Source organism: Rattus norvegicus, chromosome 4 (assembly GCF_036323735.1).
Source record: "Rattus norvegicus strain BN/NHsdMcwi chromosome 4, GRCr8, whole genome shotgun sequence".
NCBI classification, from domain to species: Eukaryota; Metazoa; Chordata; class Mammalia; order Rodentia; family Muridae; genus Rattus; species Rattus norvegicus.
Window position 1 is genome coordinate 164,924,267 of NC_086022.1, and position 25,607 is coordinate 164,949,873.

The 25,607-nt window shown below is 36.6% G+C and overlaps 1 protein-coding gene and 1 pseudogene across 1 annotated transcript; one reads left to right on the top strand and one right to left on the bottom strand.

The window, feature by feature from the left end:
• Nucleotides 1-10,854: 10,854 nt before the first annotated feature.
• On the top strand, nucleotides 10,855-12,052 carry Hax1-ps4 (HCLS1 associated protein X-1, pseudogene 4; annotated as a pseudogene).
• Nucleotides 12,053-14,595: 2,543 nt separating this feature from the next.
• Nucleotides 14,596-23,238, bottom strand: Klri2 (killer cell lectin-like receptor family I member 2). Its single transcript, NM_001012648.1, has 6 exons — nucleotides 22,993-23,238; nucleotides 21,848-21,940; nucleotides 21,638-21,706; nucleotides 16,094-16,245; nucleotides 15,485-15,585; nucleotides 14,596-14,771 (listed from the first exon to the last, which is right to left on the bottom strand). The coding sequence occupies exons 1-6, from the start codon at nucleotides 23,204-23,206 to the stop codon at nucleotides 14,657-14,659; spliced, it is 744 nt and encodes a 247-aa protein (NP_001012666.1). The 5' UTR covers nucleotides 23,207-23,238; the 3' UTR covers nucleotides 14,596-14,656.
• Between the last annotated feature and the right edge of the window lie 2,369 nt (nucleotides 23,239-25,607).

Sequence of the window (25,607 nt, forward strand, 5' to 3'; positions counted from 1 at the left end):
ATACATATACATATAATGCTATCTGTTACTGATATTCCTGATCAATGACCATATTTTCAATTTATTATTGCTGGCATAGAAACACCACTGCAAACACACATGTTGACAAACTCCTGTGTTTGTGATTGAGATCATACAATTCATAATTTATTTGTAAAGGTGTTTCATATGTATATAGGTGTTTCTTCATGAATGTCTTTGTACTATGGCCATGCTTAGTGTTCTTGGAGGCCAGAAAATGGCATTGGATTCCCTTAGATTCAAGTTACAGAAGAGTGTGTATCACCAACTTGGTCTTGGGGTTTGAACATGGAACCTCTGGATAATGAGACAGTGCTCTTAAACACTGAGATATGTGTCTGAAATCCTTATAATTTATTTCACATTTTAAAATAATAACATATAGGATTTTTTGGACAAAGCTGTCACCATCAGGAGGGCATAATGAAATCACCTGTTTTTCACATTGCATAATCTTGACATAGAAGCCTGCACACACTGACAAAAAGCCTAGGGGGAAATAAGTAAATTCAGTTGAAAATATATGAATTAAATAAAAATTCAGTATTATTTTAATTTAAAAATCAGAAACTGAAAAGAATAAACATTAAAAATAAAATCATTAAGAAAGAGTTAACACAGTTTTATTGGTTATGAATGTTAGCATTTAAATCATGAGGTTGTAAATACAGGAAGATTAACGAGAAAGTTTGTGGCTGAATAGGAAAAAGCTACACTGACAGGAAGAAGGACAAGCCTGTCAAAGCAAGCAGGCAAACCAAAAAACAAACAAAACCCACCAATAAACAAAACAAAAACAAAAAACAAGCCAGTCTCTACAGGCTCTGTGATGGCATGATCAAACTCAGGGAACACACTCAAATATTAAATGTTTAAGAACAACACAAGGAGGGAAACTACACCCTAGATAAAGCAAGAAAATAATCTCCTTGCAATGGACCCAAAAGAAGACAGTCACACAAACATAATTCTACTTTTTCCCCCAATTGATAAGATTTAATTGCCCACCTAAACATACAAACCCAGTACCATCCGTCCCTTAAGAATATTAATAACAACCTGTAAATACACAGAGTGGAATCTTAACATCACCTTCCATGTTCTCTACCGGCTACCCATAATTCTACTTCTAACAACAAAAATAACAGGAACCAATAATCACCATTCCTTAATATAATTTAACATCAATAGAATCAATTCCCAAATAAAAAGACATAGATTAACAGACTGGGTATATAAAGAGGACCCAGCATTTTGCTGCATACAAGAAACACAACTCAGTGACAAAGACAGACACTACCACAGAATAAAAGACTGGAAAAAAATTGCAAGCAAATGGTCCCAAGAACAAACTGAAGTAGACATTCTAATATCAAATAAAATTGACTTTCAGCCAAACGTTTTCAAAAAAGATAAGGAAGGACACATCATATTCATCAAAGGAAAAATCCACCAAGATGAACTCTCAGTCCTGAATATCTATGCACTTACATTCAAAAATTCAAGGGCACCTACGTTCATAAAAGCAACCTCATTAAAGCTCAAAGCACATATTGCACCTTAAACAATAATAATGGGAGAATTCAACACTTGGTCCTGCCAAGACTGAACCCGCAGTGAACGTGATTGTTGGGGGGAGGGCAGTAATGGGGGGAGAATGGGGAGGGGAACACCCGTATTGAAGGAGAGGGAGAGGGGTTAGGGGGATGCTGGCCCAGAAACTGGGAAAGGGAATAACAATCGAAATGTAAATAAGAAATACTCAAGTTAATAAAGATTAAAAAAAAAGAAATTGAAGATGATTTCAGAAGATGGAAAGATCTTCCATGCTCATGGATTGGCAGGATTAATATAGTAAAAATGGTCATTTTACCAAAAGCAATGTACATATTCAATGTGATTCCCATCAAAATTCCACTCTAATTCTTCATAGAGTTAGACAGAACAATTTGCAAATTCATCTGCAATAACAATAAAACCAAGGATAGCTAAAACTATCCTCAAGAATAAAAGAACTTTCAGGGGAATCAAAATCTCTGACCTCAAGCAGTATTACAGTGCAATAGTGATAAAAACTGTATGGTATTGGTATAGAGACAGACAGATAGACCAGTGGAATAGAATTGAAGACCCAGAAATGAACCCACACACCTATAGTCACTTGATGTTTGACAAAGGAGCCAACACTACCCAATGGAAAAAAGATAGCATTTTCAGCAAATGATGCTGGTTCAACTGGAGGTCAGCATATAGAAGGATGCAAATCGATCCATTCTTATCACCCTGTACAAAGCTTAAGTCCAAGTGAATCAAGGATCCGCATATCAAACCAGATACACTCAAACTAATAGAAGAAAAACTGGGGAAGAATCTCGAACACATGGGCACTGGAGAAGATTTCCTGAACAAAACACTAATGGCTTATGCTCTAAGATCAATAATAGACAAATGGGATCTCATAAAACTGGAAAGTTTCTGTAAGGCAAAGGACACTGTTGTTAGGACAAAACGGCAACCAACAGATTGGGAAAAGATCTTTACCAATACTACATCTGATAGAGGGCTAATATCCAAGATATACAAGAACTCACGAAGTTACACTACACTGAGACAAGTAAACCTATTAAAAATGGAGTAAAGAGCTAAAGAAAGAATTCAGAGCTGAGAAATATCGAATGGCTGAGAAGCACCTAAAGAAATGTTCAACATCTTTAGTCATAAGGGAAATGCAAATCAAAAAAATCCTGAGATTCCACCTCGCATCAGACAGAATAGCTAAGATCAAAAGCTCAGGTGACAGATGCTGGTGAGGATTTGAAGAAAGAGGAACTCTCCTCCATTGTTGGTGGGATTGCAGACTGCTGCAACCATTCTGAAAATCAGTCTGGAGTGCCTCATAAAATTGAATATTGCACTACCTGAGGACCTAGCTATACCTCTCTTGGGCATATACCCAAAAGATTCTCCAAGAGACAACAAAGACACACGCTCCACTATGTTCGTAGCAGCCTTGTTTATAATAGCCAGAAGCTGGAAAGATCCCAGATGCCCTTCAACAGAGGAATGGATACAGAAAATGTGGCACATCTACACAATGTATTACTACTCAGCTATCAAAAACAATGACTTCATGAAATTCATAGGCAAATTGATGGAACTAGAAAATATCATCCTGGATGAGGTAACCGAATCACAGAAAAACAAACATGGTATGTCCTCACTGGTTAGTGGATATTAGCCCAAATGCTTGAATTACCCAAGATGCACAGACCACATGAAACTAAGGAAGGTTGACCAAAATATGGATGCTTCACTCCTTTTTTAAAAGGGGAACAAAAATAACCATAGGAGGAGATAGGGAGGAAAAGTTTAGAACAGAGACTGAAGGACAGGCTATTCAGGGTCTGCCACACATGTGGCCCCATATTTATACAGTCACCAAACTAGATAAGATGGTTGAAGCTAAGAAGTGCAGGTTGACAGGAACTGGGTATATACGTCTCCTGAGAGATACAGCCAGAATATGTCAAATACAGAGGTGAATGTCAGCAGCAAACCCCTGAACAGAGAATGGAATCCCCATTGAAGGAATCAGAGAAAGGACTGAAAGAACTGAAGGGGCTTGAGACCCCATAAGAACAACAATGCCAAACAAGCAGAGCTTCCAGGGACTAAGCCACTACCCAAAGACTATACATGGAATAACCCTGGGCTCCAAATTTATAAATAGCAATGAATAGACTAGTAGGGGCACCAATGGTAGGGGAAGCCCTTTGTCCTGCCATGGCTGGACTCCCAGTGTATGGGATTGTTGGGGGGGTGTTAATGGGGGGAGAATGGGGAGGGGAACTCCCAAATAGATGGGTAGGGGAGGTGTTAGGGGAATGATGGTCTGGAAACCGGGAAAGGGAATAACATTTGAAACGTAAATAAGAAATACCCATTTTAATAAAAATAGAAGTAAAAATGATCTGTATCCAAGCAAAATATTTAACAATTCTGGATTTCTAATCTGATAACTATGGAGTTTTGGGAAGAGTAGCTACGGTTTTGCACCTGGCCCACAAATGTGTTACCATCTCTAACCTAGTCACCTACACATTATACAATGTTACTGGGGTACAACTCTATTTAGCTTTATCAACCTCGTTGACTAGGGAATTGATTTAGTTTACAAATGTTCACAGTTAGAATCAATGGTTTTCAACAAACATATGCAGATATTTACCCAGTTCTTCTGTGTGTGTTCAGACCTAAGTACTTAGGGGATATTATGAGGGCAAAGATCTATATAACTCAGTATATGGTCAGTTCTGACTTTTTTCCATAAAGGATGCTATGCATTAAAGTTACATAAGCTGGTAAAATACACAAATATGTTTCACTTTCACAGTGAAGGTAATAGCCAGAAGATGATAAACAAGCCAAGCCAAATGAGCTAAGGAAGTAATACTGAAGAACATAATATTAATTATTAATTAAACAATTATCAATTAAATATTAAATATTAAAGAACATACATATATGGGCTTTCATGCAGCTCCTTACAGCAGAATGAAGGAGAACAGGTTTGTAATTCCACTGTTTTAAACAGGAAATGTAAGGGGAGTGATATTTGTACTATAGCTTGAAACTTGTGACTCATGATCTATATGAACTTTTGAATTGAAACAGAATCTAGAAGAAAACAAAACATGCAGTGAGAAATGCTGGTGTGAGAAGAAAGTGGTGGTTTGCATGGGAATGACTCCTTTGAACTCAGATGTTTGAATTCTTAGTCCCTGGTTAGTGGAGCTGTTTGGGATAGATTAGAAGGTATAACCTTGTCAGATGATGTCTGTCATTGGGGTTGGCTTTGGAATATCTAAAAGGCCAAGTTGTTCCTAGTTAGCTTTCTGGTTAATGGTAGTGGATCAGATGTAAATTTTCAGCTACTGTTTTAGCACTATGCTTGCCTGCCTTCTGCCAAGATGGTCATGGATTCTAACCTCTTGGAAACAAATTCTTTCCTTAAAAGTTATCTTGGTTATGGTGTTTTTTTGAAACAAAGAAAGCAAGACAAGGCATTAACATGCTTGAAAGAATAGCCAAAATTGCTGTAGTCAAGTGAGTGATGCAGGTGGCAATGCAAAACCAGATAAGAGAGGATACTGAGAGTCACTGATTGCTTCTTTATTCCTGAATTATTGGGGGGATATTTTACATTAAAATATAGTTTCTTGTTTTAAGAAGTTGGCATAAGAACGTTTAGGGATGGGTACCTTGGGAATGTTTTAGGGAGTATAGGGAATTCACTCAGGAGTTTCTTGAAGTCATCTAAGGAATCTACAATCATGGTTTCATCATGATTTGATGCATTGGTGTTAGTGACATAGAGATAGAATCTGGATACAGTTTGATAACAAGAAAGAGAAGTTACACAGTTAAAATTGCTTTTATCCAGGTGCTGTAGAGATGTAATTACTATTGTCTCTGGTCGGGAATATCAAACCTTCCATCACTGATAGGAGCATGATGAGCTGATTGCGATCTATAGGGTCATTACACAGACAATTGGATAAATGATTAGGAAGATCCAATAAGGTCCTGCAAATTTAACATGCTGCAATGTTTTAGTGATACTGGTTGTACTATCAGGTAATAATACTATGAATGGTGTCACCATTGAGCTATGTTAGGTTTGACTTTTTGGACACCCAAAATGAGTATGATATTGTAGTGGTGAGCATAACCTCAAACAATTTCTGAGAAAGATAAAGAGATGCGAAGTAATCACAAGACTGTAGTTTGCAGTGACAGGAAATATCAAATTTCAAAGGAGCAAAATAACAAGTCAAAGGCTGGGAACCTCAGCAATAATAATTTCTGTCAGTTGATTTTCTTGATAATATTCTTTAGCTTATGCACATTGGGAAGTGAATTAGAATTTTGGAACACTTCTTTCTGTGTATTCAATGATTTATTATATGTTATATATTGTATACTTGGCCTATCATGCAATATTTGGTTTCTTTAATTTTACTGATCAGTCTTCCAAGACATTTACTATGTATTTCATATATAAGATGATAGATTCAGAGGGAAAAATTAATTCATAATAGCAACAGCAGAAGCCTATGTTGAAAGTAAGACTAGCAGTACTGTCTCATGCATGTTGGTCTGAGTCATAGGAAATTGGAGATACTGTTATATCTTGGTGCAATGTATTATAACATAGATTAGGTACATTTAGTCATTTTCCAGAAATTTCATAACCTTTAGAAGTACTTTCATCAAAGTTTCCTTAAATCACACAATAGTGTCATATGTCAGTTAACCTCTAAAAGTCATCATGCTCCAAACTACCCCTCAAAAAAATCTTCGAAAGCACAAATACAGACGCTATTTTACCAATATAAATGTAGATATAAGACATTTTGAATTCAAGTGAAATTTATGTAACTTTAAAGTAAAATGGTATAAAGTATACAATCCCAAAGAAATAAATAGCAAAAAAATTAAGAAAGGAAGAGACTAAAATAAGATCATAACTCAGTGGGGAAAATATATCCCATATTTCCACATTCAACATCTGGCCTTTTATTTTATGATGTAGCACCATCTGACATGACAACCTCATCCATTGATGGGCTATCCACTATTGGTCAGTATTTTCTTGCTACCCACCCTTTCCTCAGCAAATGTTCCACATTCTTGGAATTTCTAACTTCTTGGAGTCTCCAGTGTATGTTCAGCTTTACCCTCACACCTTCATTTTTCAATCTCTTATGGGACATCTCTGTAAATCTTTACCTTTTGGTACCTTGTTGGCTGTACATCGAAACCTAGTTGAAAGCCTCCATGACCCTGTAACTGTTTCATTTGTATGACTGTCAAATCAGCATTACTGTATGATGACAACTTCCAGTGGCAGTTCAAACAGTAGACCGTCTCATTAGGACTGCAGGTGCACGGGAGTCTAAGTGTATGAATTCCTGTACATAGACAAGGGTTTTTGCCAAAGAACCCATCACTGGGCAGATATGCTGAAACTTTTCTTGCAAAAGGGTTTTTCAAATGAGTCACAACCTTTATAGCTTTGAGCCATTGATGGGTAGGATCTAGCTAATTACCCAGATGCACTCAAGGACATTTCCTATTGCTTATATGCAAACTTCTTATGTTTTAATGGCATTACTCTATCTAGAAATATTCCTCACTCACTCCTTGCTTGCTTAGACTATTATGATGTTTTTAATTAAAACAATATTCTTCTTTCATATAGTAAATCCTGACAACAGTTTTGTTTCACCTTCCTTTCATCTTCTCAGCCTTTCCCTTCCAATGCCTTAACTCTCCTAGAATCACTCTTTTCTCCCCCAAGAGAAGAACAGGCCTCCTAGAGACACCAACCAAATATAACATCAGGAGGTATAATAAAGACAAAGTACATAGCATTACATCAACCTGGGTAATGCAACCCATTGGGGGGGCGGTGCAGATTCCCACACATAGACCAAAGTGTAAGCCCCTGCTCCCACCATTATGATTTGCACAAGAACCAACCTTTTCACCCATAATATATATACAGAGGACCTATGTCAAACCCTTATAGGCTCCCTCATATGTTCAAGCTCCCATGAGTCCCAGTGGAAAGTGTTCTCCTGGAGTGATCTTGATTCCTCTGGTTCACCCATCCTTCCTTCCCCTCCTCTGAACTTCCTGAGCCCCTGTGGGACTCTGCATCTGTTCCTATGAGTTACTGGATAAAGTCATTCTTTCCCTTAATGATGATTCTGCTTAAGACTCTGATCCCAGAACCTACTGCTGGCAGGACAATCTGCAGGTAGAAGGCCCCATGGCTGGATTGGTGTCCTTATTCCTCTACCTGAGACATTTCTAGCCACAGAAGATGACAAGCATCCCCTACCACTATGAGCCCCCACCAGGGCCATCCTCACAGATTCCATAGAGTTCTGCATTGCATTGCATTTCAACCTTGACCCCCATATTCTCTAATTCCAGTAATTTCTCCCAGTATTTACTCCCTCCCTCCTCCATATGATCTCTATTATTCCCAACCCAACTCTCCGCAGTCCGCTTGAGAAATTTATTTTGCCAATCTCAGGAGAATCTCCTGTTCCCATTCTCCTAACTCCAAGTTCTCCCTGTTACTTAGCCAACCTGGATCTATGGATTGTAACATGGTTATTTTTATCATATCTAATATCCACATATAAGTGAATACATACCAGGTTTGTCTTTCTGGATCTGGATTACCTTGCTCAGGGTGATGTTTTTCTAGTTCCATGTGTGGATGTGTATATACCCATATGCCTAAAAATTTCAGGATGTCATTTTTTTCAATATTTGCTATTTTATTTATTTACCTTCCTGCCATTGCCTGCTTCTAAGTTCCCCCTCCCATAGTTCTTTATTTTATTTCTCCTCTGCCTTTCTTCTTTGAAGGTACTCTCCATTGACCTCCCCATTCCCTGGTGCCTCAAGTCTTTTGAGGATTAAGCACATCTTCTGCCACTAAGCTCCAACAAGGAAGACTTCTTCTATATTTGTACCAGGGATGTTGGCCTGGCTTCTATATGATCCTGGTTGGTGACTCAGTCTCTGGGAGCTCCTTGGAGTTTGGATAAGTTGAGACTGCTAGTCTTCCTGTGGATGCCTTTATTTTTAATAGTTGAATAATACTCCATTGTGTAAATATTCCATATTTTATTCATCCATTCTTCAGTTGAGGGACATCTAGGTTATTTCCAGTTTCCATTTCTTATGAATAAAGCTGCTATTAACATAGTGGTGCAAGTGTCCTTGTGATAGGATAAAGCATCTTTTGAGTATAAGCTTAGGAGTGCTTAGATGAGTTTCGAGGTTAATCAATTACCAATTTTCTGAGACACTAGCTGACTGATTTCCAAAGTGGATGGACAGGTTAGTATTCCCACCAGCATTGGAGGAACATTTCCCTTGCTCCATATCCTAGCCAGCAAGAGCCATGAGCTGTCACTTGTGTTTTTGAACTTAGCCATTTTGACAGGAGTGAGTAAAGTCTTAGAACTGTTTTGATCTGTGTTTTCAGGATTATTTAGGTGTTTCTCAGCCACTCATCATTCCTTAGCTGTGAATTCTTTGTTTAGCTCTGAACCCCATTTTTAATAGGGTTATTTGAAGATGGCTTGAAAGGTAGTAAGTTACTTCCAGGCTAAAGTGCCCCAGCTTCAAACTGCAGACAAAATGCTGTACAGAATGAGTAAACTTAAACAAAGGAAAAGTTGAATGCTGAGCTCTGCCAAGACAGGGTAAGCAAGTCCTTCATAATTCCTGTTTCACAAATGTGTCAATCAGATGCGCTGGGCCAAAATAGTGAAGGTAGATGTTTCAGGTGTACATAAACTACTGGGTTGCTGTCCAATCATCCAGCCGTCTATCAATTCTTAGTCTTAGAAGCTACTTACCTGCACTTCCTACTTACTCAGGTGACATTTATTCCTCCTCAAGTCATATTGGGCTTGAAGACTAGGTAGTTGTAGTCTCACAATTAAGCTTAAAAATTGTTATTATTTTATATAAAGAAAAAAGAATCTTTTATTGTACTAGAAAAGGGAATTACAGAGAGAAAAATCTTATGTCTATATGGACATGGCACCTGAGTTTAAAAAACTGATGTCTTATAGATTAAGCAAGTAAGAGGAGCCAGAACATCCTAGAGGCATAAAGGATTCTGGGATAGTTCCAGACAGGAGATTTACCTAGGAAGATGTGACAAGACAGATGTATTGTATTTGAGCACAGATAACCAGCCACATAGCAGAATGCAGATTAAAAAATGAGTTAATTTAAATTATGATCTAGTAAGAGAAGAGCCTCATTATACAGCTAAGGTATTTGTAAATATATTTTGAGTTTGAGTCTTTTTTTTTTTCTGGAAGCGTGGGGCTGAGAGGAAGAACTAGGTCCGACTGCTATGTTTGGAGTTTAGATATCCATAAAGAACATTATGACAAGCTCACATAGGCCAGAAAACTGAAGCACACTGCAGAGCCTGAAGGAAGTTCAACAGCCTGTAAAAGTGCTTTTTCCAGTTGACTCATTTGGTCTGAGAATGATTGTCAGCACTCCTTATTGCTTATATACTATTGCAGGGAAGATTGAGTGTTAGTGAATCTGGTCAGTTTCAGTGACTTCCTGAAGTTATTTTGATTTGTTTCCTTTCTGAATTGATGCGCTTTCTTACAAAATGGGTATTTCAATGTTAGAATACATTGTTACACAACAACAGGAAAGATGCTAGAGATAGATGGAAATAGAGATGGTAGATGTTGGAAAAAAGAGAGAAGAAACAAAAAAAAGAATGCAGACGACAGGAGAAGAGGTTAAAGAAAGAGAAAAGAGGGAGATAATGTGGGAGGAGAGATTATCAAGGTGGCAAGTCTTCCATTCTAGAAGGACTATGGAATTTATTTTCCAGATTTTGCTGCAGAACCTGTGAAAATGAGGCAGCATCTGAGACCAAGCACGGTTAAGCTTTCACTCTCATTCTTGTTGGTATCAGCTGTGTACCAAGCTTCAGTTATTGTTTGCTTTATCATTGGAGTGTTTGAATCTATTTGGTATAATAGAGCACCTTGGTCTGGATGATTTGTAAAGACAAGTGAAAAAAAGTTTAATTATCATGGTCCAAAATGCTATATATGAGAGTAGCTGGCATCTCTGGTTGGCTCTGGTGAAAGACTTCCTCACATCTGTTATCATGAACGGGCAAGGCACTCACGAGGCCTCACTTTTCTCTGAAGGAGAAAATTAATAATTTCATAGATAATTAATGTGTGGTTTGGTCAGATGTATCAGTTTCTTCAGTGTTGTGGCTCTGGGAAAGTTGCCCATATTCGAGTAAATAACTCCATGCTTGCTCAAGTAGGCAAAATCACCCTCATTGTCTCTCACATATATACAAAACACATACAAGGTTTAATAACCACAGCTTCAGTGAATTCATGAATTCCACAACCATGCAATGTACAGTAGACACTGTTTAAGAACAGTCCTCCAATGCTATATCCATCAGGGTAGAGTTACCTGGTGGTCTTTTGTTGTTCATGGGCTCCAGAGTTTCAATGTTTCTAGTGCCCCTATGGCAATGAGTATCTTTGATTTTCTCTCAGGGTTTGTTTTGACTTTCCAGGATTTGGAGCCACAGAGATCCTTATTTTTTTTGAAGGATGACCAAAGATGATGATGAAGAAAAAGAAGAAGAAGGAAGAAGAAGAGGAGGAGGAGAAGGAGGATGAGGAGGAGGAGGAGGAGGAGGAGGAGGAGGAGGTGGCAACAGAGGTGAGTGGGGTTGAGAGAGCTATGTCTTTGATGGTTCTCAGCCTACAGAGGAGTTTAGTTTCAGCTTCAGCCCCAGAGGAAAGATGTGATTCCATGGCAACTTTGGCTTTGATGATCTAGTACAAGATTTTAATAGCATCTTCAGGGAGATGGGAGTCCTGGATCTTGCCTCCCCACTCTCCTGAACTTCCAGGTCCTGAGTCAGAAATACCTGGTCAAAGACAGCGGGAGGGGTAGACACTATGAAACTCAATTCTTAAGTACACAGATAGTCACCAACAATGTTCTTTGAGGGGATCTTGGAGAGTTATGAAAAACCTGAATTCCCCAAACCAGCTGCATATTGGGGGTCTCAGGGACCTTTTGATAGGTTGGAAGATACATGGCCTGGGAGTCCGCATTCTAGAGCCAGACAGAAAATGATCTTGACTCCAAGATTTCCCAGCAAGGTCTTGATCCACTTCTTCAACTCCACCCCAAATCGTATTTCAAAAGTATTTCTGTGACCAAGATCACTAAGCCAGATGGGACAGTGGAGAGACACCGCAATGTGATAGTCAGTGAAGGCCAAAGAGTGACCACGGTAACCCATCAAGAATTCGGTGACAGTTCCAGAAGTGATCCAAACTCTCAGAGAGCTTCAGTTTCGGATGATCCCTTTTCCATTCTGGACTTGCTCGTACATGGTTGATTTCAGTCCCAATAGCTTTCTTAAACTTCAGAAGCCTTCCCACTCCCTTCCTGTTGCTCATTGCCAATAAGCATAGCTTTTTCTGTCATCCTGGGGTTTTAAATGTGTGAAATAGTTAATTGAGCTTATACCAGTCTGTCATTCATCTGAACTGAACAATAAAGCCTTCATTTATGCTAAAAAAAAGAACAGTTCTCCATTCTAGCTATAGGCTCCTTTGTTTGTTTGCCATAATCTCTTACTTCAAAGCACCAAATGTTTTTTGTTGTTTTGTTTGTTTGTTTTTCATTTTTTGGTCAAATCATAAGTCTGAAGAAGTTTTTTAAATTTAATAATTCTGATGAAACATCTATATTATTGTTCTATTGACCATGACATTATCTTTGGTTGTATCCCATATACAGTCATCACCTTTATTATTATTATTTTCTATATACAGTTATCACCATCATCGTGATTATTATCTTATGTGTATGGATCTTTGTCTGTGTCTGTAGAAGAGGAGCTAGTGCTCTCAACCACTCAGCCATCACTCCAACCCTACAGTCATCATATCCAAATGTCAGCAGTGGGACACTGGTGCTTATAGCTGTGGTTTTCCTCTCTGAAATTCCTCTTCATGGTATTATAGCTTATTGTGTTTTAATCCAAACAATAATATTTAGAAATCCACATGGAGAAATGTTCACCATTGTTTTTTCAAAGACTTGAAATGTGAGGATTCTAAATGTTCAATTACAGTCCTTTTAGCACAAGAATTGTGTTTTCGTAGCATGGCTCTCTCAACTGTTCTCTCATCATAATTGGGTCACCTTTCAGATGACTGAAAGTGTATTACTAGCTGCTCTTTAGAAAAGTGGCTGGACTGAGTTCCTTTTTTAAAAATCGATTTACTTAGTAGTTATTATTATAATAACCCATACAAGAAAGATACAGAAAATCTTCCTGAATAAGCCAAGTAAAATGATGAGTCTTTTATTAGCTGCTGACCAAGATCAGTTCATGCTTCAACACCTTGCGATGCTAAAATATGGGTCATAGTATATTTAAAGGCACACCCCACAAAGACCATAATTTATATCAATGTTAGATAAGGGTCAGAGTAACCTTGAAACACTAATTTCTGGCAGAGCTTACTAATAATTTTAGAACAGCCTGACAATTTTTGAGTCATACTTTTTTCAGTTATTTAGCTTATGTTAAATTGTTATTATAGTTTATATGTGCTCATCCCAGGGAGTGGCACTATTAGAAGCTGTGACCCTGTTGGAGTAGGCATGGTTTTGTTGGAGTAGGTATATCACTCTGTCTTTAAGACCCTCATCCTAGCTGCCTGAAAGCCAATATTCTGCTAGCAGCTTTTAGATGAAGATATGGAACTCTCAGGTTCTCCCACACCATGCCTGCCTGAATACTGTCATGTGCTTGCTTTGATAATACCAGGCTGAACATGTGAACCTGTAAGCCAGCCCCAATTAAATGTTCGTATAAGTGTTGCCTTGGTCATGGTATCTGTCCACGACACTAAAAACCTAACTGAGACAATTGGTATATACATTAATAATTTGGTTAATACATCAGGACCAGGAAAATCAACTGTGTTTCTGTGGTAGATAGTGCAGGTGAGTAGATAGGTAAGCAAGCACAAAATGGAGTCAGGAGAAGATGACATGGTGGTAGTCAATATGGGTACCATATGCATGCAGGAGCAGAGGAAGATGAGAAGAGCATGTCAAATTGGCTGGAAGTAGTTTACAGGCTGCTTTGATACAGTGAGTGCTGGATAGTTATTCTGTAGCCTCTGCAGGAGCAATACATACCCCTAACCTCAGAGCCTTCACTGGATCTGAGCCCCAGACTCTAAGCTTCTTAGCTATTTCAACTGAAGTTGCATTTGTTATTTGTTTTTCCATTAAGTCCATTTTTGCTTTTTAAAGTAGAATCAATGTCTTTTGAACAATCTTGAAAGGTTTCTTTCCATTAGAAATGTTACACTGTGTGAGGTAGGCTGCATCTCTGGTCTACCTACTAGATCTGCTGAGTCTCAAAACTAGATTGAGCTCTGGGAATTCAGACCAGGCTGAGTAGCATTGAGAAAGTATAATCCAAAAACAAAAACCAGGCTAGTAACATGGTTCAGTGGGGTAGCAAAATTAATGCAAGCTTGGGGTCCCCTGGAATTCACATAAAAGTAGAAGCAGAAAATTCCACCAACTTGTCCTGTGACCTTGACATGCTCTGTGGAGTCCCATTATTCATACATGAAAAATACACAAATAACTTTAAAAAAAACCCACTCAATTGACATGGGATCCTTTTATCAATTTAAGTCTATTGCTAAGTTACCAAATACAAATTACCATTTGTAGATAGATAATTTATTAATGACAACATAAATCTTGATAGAGTTATGATCACTATTAAGGAGAATATTACTTTCAGTACAATATTGATAGTAAAAGCTTTAATCAGTATCTCAGTTCAGTAAAAAATCTTCAAAATATAAAAATTATCTTCATTGATATCTTTACTAAGATTGAGTGTGAAAGATAATAAACTCAACAAATAAAAGAAATTTTGATGTTCATAATCAAATAAATTATGATACTGATATAGGTGTCACTGTAGATTAAATTCACAGGTGTATGCTTTCTTAGATGAACAGTCACCAGCACTGAATTGGTTTCCACTCAGATAATGACAGCTATGATTCTTCTTTTCTGAATCATTAAATCTGTGCAAAAACAATTAAAAAAAAACCAGAAATCATAAGGTAGTCATTAGAGATCACATATTTATTTTAGAGTTAGAATTAGCTAAAACTAGCACAGGACAAAAAGATGAAAACCTATTGTTTAGGAAGAAACAAAGAGCCATGAGTGGGTGATGACCTTTGATTGCCAAACAGTAAGCTTAATGGAAAATGACAGACACAAGCTACCCCTATACTCTCTGATTCAAAAAAGTAGCAATTGGTACAAGGCCACTTGCCTAATGCCGGGAACCTTTAATACAGTTCCTCAGGATGTGGTGACCCCTTAAAATTATTTGATTGTTACTTCATAATTGTAAATTTACTATTCTTGTGAATTATAATGTACATATATGATATACAGTATATCCTCTACGGGACCCCTGTGAAAGTGTCATTCAGCCCTTAATGGCATCACAACCCACAGATGGGAACCATTGCTTTAGTGTTACAAAGTTCCTAAAATGATGCATAAATGTCACCAGAAAGTCCAGGAGAATAAAACCACAAATGCTCTAAAGGTGAGATTCCTTAGGGCTAACATTTTCTCTGTTATGGCTCAAAGACCATATCAGTGCTCTTTCCTTTCTTCTGAATGTTCCTTCTGTGCCACACAGAGACAGGGTACAGGGTACATGTGCACAACAATCCTACTACCCTCAGCAAAGCCCATTTCATCTAAATATTTTACTTACAGGGTTTGGTGTATTTTAATGTAATTTTTCCGCAAGGACCTGTTTATTGCATCCGTTTTGAAGAGAATCCACCCATTAATTTCAAATAGTAACAAATTTTCCTGTTCAGTACAGAAAAAAATTAATCCAAAATGAGTGTACAATCCTAATTCTTTTTCTTTTTCTTTTTTTGCTTCCTAAAATATTAAATTTTTGCATTTGTATATCTTTGACTTTTGAGACAGAGCTTCACTCCATAGCCAAAGCTGGTCTGGAGACTCACTATGTAACCCAACTGGCTTCAAGCTTATGGTGTTCTCAGTCTCTCTCTCAAGAGCTAGGGTTACAGGAAAAAGTTACCATGCTGGGTAAAATGTCCTTCCTTACTGAATAACAGTGTTGTGACTTACTGAGTAGAACATGCCAACTAGAGCTCATTCCCACTTTCAGTTTCTTGTAGCATTAAGCCTTGGAATGCTGGAAAGCCCTTCCTATAATCTAACTAAGGATAATAGTAAATCTTGATGAGCAGGTGTCACATGACTTCTAGAACTGTCTGACTGATCTTCCTGGCCAAATTCCCAGTGCCACCATTACACATAGACACAAGAACAGGAGTGAGTGACCTACCAGCTCTGCTCTGGAGTCTATGTCCAGAAGATAAGAATTCAGTTCCTCACAGGCCGACTTACTCTCTGCCCAGGTTTTGGTTCCACGAAAAAAGAGATAGAAATTGTTTCCAAAAGCAATCCAGTCATGGGAACAAAGATCACAGAAGGAGTCTAGGAAATGCACATGTGTGAAATGAGTGCTCAGCACTAGAATGACCCAGTATTAATATGACTCATATTATGCTATATAATTTCAGACAATGAGTTTTATGAGACTCACGAGTACCACATAACAAAGTTTCATCACTGCCTTTGCTGGTGACCAGGTTGATGGAAGCATTAAGAATCTTGGCCAGTCTCCTGCCCATGAGTTAGTCTCTAGTCTTAATAAGGTATAAAACTGATGAGCAATTTTTACACAATCTCACAATATTTATCTGACAGTAATTAATAATACAAATTTTTGTTTGAAAATTTTACTACATAAAATCTGTATATCTATATCTATATCTATCTACACACACACACACACACACACATATATATATATATATATATATATATATATAGGTTCTTGTGAGAAAAATAATTTTAAATAAAATACTTGTCATAATATATACATGTGTAAGTTGGTAACTGTTTTATAATTATATAAATAGAAGAATCAGCTACTGAAATTATTTTAAATCTGTACTTTTTTATGAATAATGGCTCTGAGCACACAAAATTAAAATGCATGAGTAGCTTTAAACAGGTATTCTAACTATTTGAAAAATGTAATGTATATTTTTCAATTCTGTAACATATGAAGTCATCCAAGATCAGGTTAGTTTTCTTTGTCCTCAGAAAAATAAGAGCATTTCCTCTCTGTCCCATATTTCAAATGATTATTTTGTTTACAAGTGGTATTTATTAAGTACAGATTGTTTCTCAATTTTGATAATTTTTTGAAATAGGATTTATATCAATCAAAGGTGTTTTATAGTGTATGAAACTTGATAAAGCTAATGCTTTATAAGATAGTATGTAGATAACACAAATCTCTCATTTTTACCTTTATGCCTAATATAAAAATATATACATGATAGGTGATGTCCATGTCCATCACATGCTAAGCTATCAGTAAGCCTGTACCATCTACCCATCATTTCAAGTTTGTCATCCTTATAAACATGAATAAAAGAAACAAAGCTAGGTTGTCTTTAACATGAATGTAGCTCCCTCTGTCAAATGTGATGATATATATTGGTTTTTATTCATCTCTAAGAGTTACTTACTAACAATCTATTCACGGAGATATAAAATGCATTATTTTTGACACAAAAGTATCTTGCAAGTAATTTTAATCCAGCAGCATGACTGCTCTGGGAAGGCATCACATGCAAAGACCTTCTCTGTCTATGTAATCTAGCTGGAATGGAGACATGCCCTGATTTAAAATATATTTTGGCTGAAAAACAGAGATGTTCTTAGTGCACACTCTTTATAACAAACAATGTAGGCAAGGTAAGTTTGTAGAGGAAGCAGTCATGTTTGAAAGTGATGTCTAACTGAGAGGCAAACAAAGTGATGAAACAGAATGATTTGACAGAATATGTCAGAGTTAGGGTATACCCGACTCTCATGAAAGCAATAAAGAAAAGGGAGGCAACTTAAGAGAACAATACAGAGAAGGTGGATCAGTTTTACCAGGATAGTTTTACAGAGTCAGGTTGCAGGTGAAGACAGAATGATCCAAAGAATGAGAAGGAGCCAGTAGAACTTATTGCCAAAGTTAATATAAGGTCAAGCAGTGCAATTCAGAGTAAAGCTAAGAGAAGCCCCATTGCTTCAGTTAGCTTAGGTGGGAGTTTGAGCTAAAACTGCTGAGTTTAACAAACCAGCCAGAGTTCAGAAAGAACTATAAAGGGTGAGTTTATGAGGCAGTAAGCCTCTGAAATGACAATTACATCAGGTAAATAAAAGTTACTTTTGTAGTATATTTTTACCCATTGTTTTTCAGACAATAATCATGTTAGGAAAAAGAGACAAATACTAAAAGCCTAGTATTTTATGAGATATATCACATATATCTGAAATAGCTCGCAGTGTTTATTTTTTGTTATTTCAAAATTTTCAGCCAATTTAATAAGTGCACATCAAATATCTTGCTGCACTTTCCCTAATATGTCTTTATAAGTACATGAGGAAGTTGGGAGATCCTACCCAACCCACAAACTGCAAAGTTATGTTTGTCCAGCACTGGCTTCTGTATGCCAAGCAGGAAGGATACAGCATTGAAGATACCTCTGGTCATCACCTGTTCAGTTCAGGTTAGGCACCATCATAAATATAAAAAACAAGAATCTTCAAGTTCCGATAGCCCTTTCTCAGCATCTAGCTGGCATAATCAAGTTTAAATAATAAAATACTACTCCAATATACTATCTTGTTTTTGTCCTTTTTCCTTTTTATTGCACTTTCAATAGTACTTTATGTTTATCTTTTAATTTTTAAAAATACAAACAAAATAAAACATGAGATCCTAAACTTCATTATCATTCATTTCACCTTGCTTATAAATATTTTTTTCTTATTGGGAATTTTTTAAATTTATTGCTTTTTTTCTTACACCCCTTATAATGTTATTTTCCTTTTTTGTTGGTGTTCTTGTATTTAACCCTGCTTATTTTCTAATTTACTCCTTTTGTGAATTTTTAAATGTCTTATTAGTTTACTATTTCTGTCTTTGTCTCTGATAATTTTTAATTCTATAGGACGCTTTACATTAGCTTGGCCATTTTCCCATCTCTGGCCACTGATGACATAGTAATGAGCTGGAATATATTTTTGATATAAAAAGAGTTTTTTCCTCTCTATTATTTGTTCTGGGTTTATGTCTTCAATAATGGGCTGCTCAATAAGAAGACCCCCAAATGTAATGGGAAGGCATCCAAGCCAATGATGCATAATCACAACATGGGAGCTCAAGAAGCGTGAAAAAGCAATGGGAAATATCTTTAAAGAGCATGACTCGTTGCTGAGCTCACAGATATGGACATGGAATGCCATAAGGCTGTACCTCTGGTGTATGACAACTAAAATAGCTAAACTAAGAGTAATGTAGGAAGCCATGGTTATGACACTGAACTTGGTCAAACTCCCTTCATGAGCTGGTGGGCACTCTACCCTTCACTGTCTTATGCTGGTGCACTGCCTTCTGCAGAGCATGTTCTCTGTGCATGCTAGAATATATAGGAAGGGGTGTATTGACTGATGGTGAGATTCTAGAGTTGCCAGTGTACTGCTGCCATTGCTTGGGTGGGACTTTCCAATGATACAGTTGTCTTTACTTACCCATGTTCCTAAAGTGACCTCAAAAAGAACAATGCTATACCAAGATGGATTTCAATAAAATCATTCTTTTTTTTGTCAGTATCCTATGTGAAATATATAGATGTTTCTTTACATCTTCGATGAACTAATAATGCTCACAAATGTGTAAAATATCCGATAAACTGTTCACCGATCTACTTGTAAAATGATCAGTGAGTTAAAAGAGATTTTCAACGAGTGAGGTAATGCAATTAACTCATGACCTTCAGAAAGCAATCAGCAATCAACAATATAAATGAAAAAGTATTGTAGAAGAGAAAGTCACAAGAAAATTTAAATTGCCCAAAACAACTACAAATAAGGAAGTAAATAAAAATGTTGAAAATAAAGAACTCAGTGAAGAAAAAACCCAAAATTAAACAAAACAAGCAACAACAATAAACAAAAACAAAACAAATAAAGCAACAAAAAAACAAAATAAAACAAAAAACCACAATGAAAACATCATCAGTAAATAAGGACAAATAGAAAAGGAAACCAACTGAATAAAGATGAGGCGCCTGGTCAAGAAGTACTAAGTTCACTACTACATGCATGTAGTAGTAGTCAACATATGTAGTAATCAATGGGAATATAGCTACAACTTTCATAAACTCTGTAAAAAAAGACAAAAACTAAGTATCCATGTATAGAAGGATCAGAGAAAAATAAAATAGGGTATAAAAATAGGGCATAAGATGTGTTCAATTAAATGGTAGCAGAAATGTACACAAAGAATAAGAAATGGATATCTAAGGACAAAAAAGCATTCAGAGCCCCAAATACACTTCAGTAGAGAATCCCTGTGTGGAGTAATATAATAAAGATCTAAATGATATAGTATAATGAAATTATGTTAAAATCAGTGAGGAAAAATACAACAGCAAATGATAGAATATGTCGAATTTCAACAGACATTCTCAAAGTGAAGTATGTGTGAGATAATATAGTTGAAACCCTTATAATTTTATTATCTCTTAACCAACCAAGATTTTGATATTCACCAAAGGTGAATGTCAAAAGCATTTGGGAAATTTTACATATCTCAGTACAGGCGCAAGCTAAAGCAATTTGTGGTGATCAAATTGGCATTGCAAAAAACACAGAGATTTGACCAAGGAGTTGTAAGTAAAACAGGGTTAACAGACAGAGGTAGGAAATAATATATTTCATGAGCTGTACAATTGTGTTAAATCAACTACAAAAGACTCCATCATGCTTCATACAAACCACACACACACACACACACACACACACACACACACACACACAAAACAACGTAACTAGAGTTTGTGGCAATGAGTTAAAATCCACCCAATCAGATAAACAGCTAGTAAAATTACAGGAAGTAGGAATATTTGAAAACATTTCTACAGCTCTTTGTATACGTGTGTGTGTGCATGTGCATTTATACTTGTAGAGATCAGAAGACAGCCTCAACTACCATTGGGTCGCTTCCCCTACCTTGTTTTCATGTGTACTTTTTGTTTTTCTTTTAATTTTCATTGCAGCTTTTGAGTTTCTTATTGACTTTTGAGACAAATCTTTCAATGACCTACAACTTAACCAAGAAGTAGACTTCAGAGATCCACCTATATGAACCACAATAGGATTAGCATTGTGAAAGGGACCTTGCCTGGCTTCTTGATATGGGTTCTTGGAATCAAACTCAGGTATTCATGCTTGAAAAGCAAGAAATTTACTGACCCAGTCGTCTCCAAGGATGTTTGATTTTCATTTTCCTCATTTAATGTCTAAGAGTAGAATTGCTTGGTTGTGGGCAAACTATGCTTGCATAGCATCCTGTCCATATTCTGACATGCCAATCTTTTCACATTAAGCCACACTCATAGTGTGAAGTCGTAACCTTTGGAGTTTGATTTATATTTGTTTCTAATTAATTCCAATTCACTTGATATTGTTTTCCAGCTATGGAAACGAGGGAAAAGCAATGTGAATGGTTCATATTTGTATTCACTCTATTTACATCAAGCAATTTTTTAAAAATTACAGTATTTACTTATATTTATAATACTTTATATTTTCTTCATATTTTACTATCTTATTTTCCTTCCTTCTCTAAGGGAAAAATTGTACCTAGAACCCTGCATTTGTTCACTGTCTTCAGTAAAGTCTATGGATCTAAGAAAGAGTCTTTGCCACAGTAATCAAAAGTGCTGGAAATAAGTTCTACAAAGTTAATACTTACCATTATTCTTAAGACACAGAGAATCCAGAAGGGAGAGCTCTCTGCTTCGCTTTTCTCCCCTAGAAAATACTGCAACAAAAATTGCAGCAGTAACAAGTTTTATTTAGCAAACATTTGGTAAGACAATATCATATTCAGTCCTCATAGTGAGTTATTATCATAATAGTACGCTGATTGTAAAAAGAATAAATTCTTGTCATTGATACTTACAGTTTGGAATCAAGAAGCCCACTTTTGTCACCAAAATAATACATGAGGTTCCTAGGATGACAGTTATTATTCGCCATGTTGTCAACCAGGGATCTAGACACAAAAGAATGTAGACAGGAGAGAGATTCTCACTTCTAAGGCTTGAAGACCATTGCTTATCAGTCTCCCAAGTTCATGTAACATTGTCAAATTTTTCATAGATCAATCCTGAAGTTAACAGTTTCTTGGTGGTTTTAATAGCGCAGTTCTTTGCTCTCCAATGTCACTCATGTCAAATCCTAGTTGTTTTACTTCTCCATGTTGAAATGCAGGGTTGGTTACTGCATTTGTGTTACCCCTCATATACTTTATTTCTACTTCTACCTCATTGTAAATTCATGTCTTCTTGTCCTGAACAGAAATGTTTCAAGTTGCTTCTCACCGATCAAAGTTTTCTTCCAGTAGCTTCTACTGGCAGCCCTGTCTTCTCACTTGCTCTCCCTGCCCACCTCTGACTCCACATTGGAGATCAGCAGCTTAAATACAGTGTCTTTATGAATATTTTCCTCTAAGTTACTGAGAAACCTTTGTGCATCTTCTGACTTTCACTGCCTAAACCAATAGTGAGAAACCTTTTCCTCATGGATGGTAAAGTTACTACAAAATCATTTAAACTAAGTATCTTGTTATTCCATATTCTAACACCATTTGACATCTAAATTTTAATGTCATTATCTCATTAAATATGAAATTTGGAAGTATTACTTCCAAAATGTTTTTTACAATTTTTCGATAATATGCCATGTGTTTATTTGGTTGAATTAGGCTGGATAGTTTTTATTTAAAAAACAAAAACCCATCAGTAATTATTTTTAAAATAGCATGGGATAAATAGAAAGTATGCAACTTCCATAAAATTATATATATAGTTTCAACAAGTAATACAATTCTATTGAGACCTGAGTCAATGATATTATAGGAGTAATAAACAGAGGCTATTTAAACACTAATCTGCTTCATGATATTATCTTAAATTACTGAAGATGATAAAAAAAACAGACATTTAGGATAATGGTACAATTTAATGGTTTTGAGGAGATAAACACATGCAAGAGTTGAGATATATCCTTGACAAAATAAAATACATACAAAGTACATTAAAATACCTGTTCCTTTGTCTTCATTGAACCCAGTCCTGTGTTGGGGGTGTAATTCTGTGTGAACTTTCAGTTCCTGTTTTTTCTGTTCTTTTCTCCACACAGTAGATATCTGGTCTGTCTTGGATTGTCTCTGCTTCTCTTGAAATGTGGAAGATTTTGTTTCTATGTTAATAATCTCTTGTTTGTTTGTTCCACGTTCATTTTGCTTTTTCCTGGGCATTCTCTTTTTTGTTCTGAAAAGACTGTTATAGCTTTCTCTCAGTCTTGGTAACTTGCCTCTACTGCCCTACAAACTCTTCCATGAAACAAAAAGTAAAGAAGAGAATAGTTCTCACTTCCTACTGCACCAATGAGAGATGTGTTAGTTCTTATGTAGTCTTTGGAGAGTGAAAAATGACAGTGCATCTGTGAGGATAAAAATAAATATACACTAACAATGAAAAGCTTGCCACAGGCATGTTTTTCTGTGGTGGGATTATAAAAGTATTGATGATAAAATATTTATAAATAATGGTTACATAATTTTATACAGGAAGGAATGAAGATATCCACTACTTTAAGAATAAATAACAAAATAATCATAGTGAGAAAACCAGAAGGTAAGCCAGTTAAAATGGAGTCTCACGTAGAGTTGCATTACTAATTTCACATAGTATCCACTCACAAACTTTAAATAAACCAAAATGTTAAATATAAACAAAGACATAATAAAATACTGAAAAGAATGGGTAAATTGCTTAAACTTTAGCTATATAAATGAGGAAACATGTTTAAATATGTTTTGTTAATTATTCAATTTCATATAAAAGAAAAACATCCTATCATTAATCAAAAAGAAGAAATGCAAATGAAAAGGGCTATGAGATGACATTTTTGCCTAAAAAGTCATCTGTAACTGCATATGCTAAGGAGTTTGCTGGAGAGCAAAATGGCTACTTTTGGCACCTGCAAGTAGATAAGGTGCTAACTGTATTATCCATCTTTCTAGTAAGGAACTTGTCAAAAAGTGCAGAAAGCTAAATAATATGTGTGCTCTACTGGTTGAACCCCTATAGACACTGAGAGAATGGCAGTGTACCTGTATATTGTTTGGTAATTGAGAAGATTGGAAGTTATGGAAAATGATGAGTTAGAAAGAAATAAGGGCAAATGAGATAAGACAACCACAAGACAATGGGACTCATCACTCTACTGTTATAGAGTGATCACATTGCATGACTTCATAAAAACTATTTCCCCTCAAGCTATCACTTCAGATGACCTGAATGAGATGTGAAGTAACATCTAATATTGACAGCTATCTGAAACAACAGAAGAAAAGCAATTGTAATCAGCCACTGGAAGAGTGTAGATATGAGATCTCGGGTATGATCAAGACTTGTGTTAGACTAAGAAATTATGCTTCTCTACAATTTAAAAATATTCAGGCAAGGTCAGGAGAGATGGTTCAGCCTTTAAAGATTAAACTCACAGTCAAAAGTGTTGAAGCAAGATTGTAGGCTATACAGAACTAAACATGATCCTGATATCTAGTCCTACCTCATTTGGATAGTTCTGAACACTCTGTTGTCAGTTTGTATTATCTCCTTCCTATATAGCTAGGATGATTCTGTGACTCTATTTGACCTCTGAACCTTGAATCACCTAGAGTGATTCTCTGACTCTCTCACTATAGAGCTAGGATGATCCTAGGAGTTTATTTGAAAACCTCTGCCAACTCCCTATACTGCTCTGAACCTATTTTGTCCTTATTCATTTAGTAAAATTGTAAATTTTTTTTTGAAATTTTATCTTGTCTGAGAAGCCAAGTGCTTGTAGAATAGACAGGATTTATTTACTGTCATACGAATTCAAGGTCATCAAACTGAAGAAATTATTTTGACTCTGACAAGTCAATCCTGTGATAAAATTTCTGTTCATTACACTCTCACAAATCTCAAGTTCATTTTATTGCCTGTTTTCCATTATTGTCAAATTTCTGTTTATTCTACATTATCTTTCACTCTTAATGGATGAGTCATATCAGAGGGAAATAAGGGCCTGCAGAGTATCAAGTGAAGATACTTTTAGCTGCTCCTTGCATGTTTCTATGTCAAGTCCTTCTTTTTTCCTCAATAATCTGTGCACTTTCTCTCTGAAAATGTAAGTCTCATCTCATCTGAATCCATTACACCTGCATGGCAGAATTCACAAATTGTTTCTCCACTAACCTTCCTTTAAAATCCTATCCTTAGTTATTGTCCTAGGCACTGCTCACATGCTGTGAAAAGATACCATGCTCAAGGCAACTCTTTTACAGGAAAGCATTTAACTGAGTGTTTGCTTACAGTTTCAGAGGTTCAGTCCATTATTATGGCAGAGAACATGGAAGCTGGAGAAGTTGCTGAGAGCTACATCCTGATCCACAAGCTGTAAGGAAAGAGAGGGAGAGGTAGAGGTAGAGGGAGAGGGAGAGGGAGAGGGAGAGGGAGAGGGAGAGGGAGAGGGAGAGGGAGAGGGAGAGGGAGAGGGAGAGGGAGAGGGAGAGGGAGAGGGAGAGGGAGAGGGAGAGGGAGAGGGAGAGGGAGAGGGAGAGGGAGAGGGAGAGGGAGAGGGAGAGATAAAGGGCACACATCTGGGTC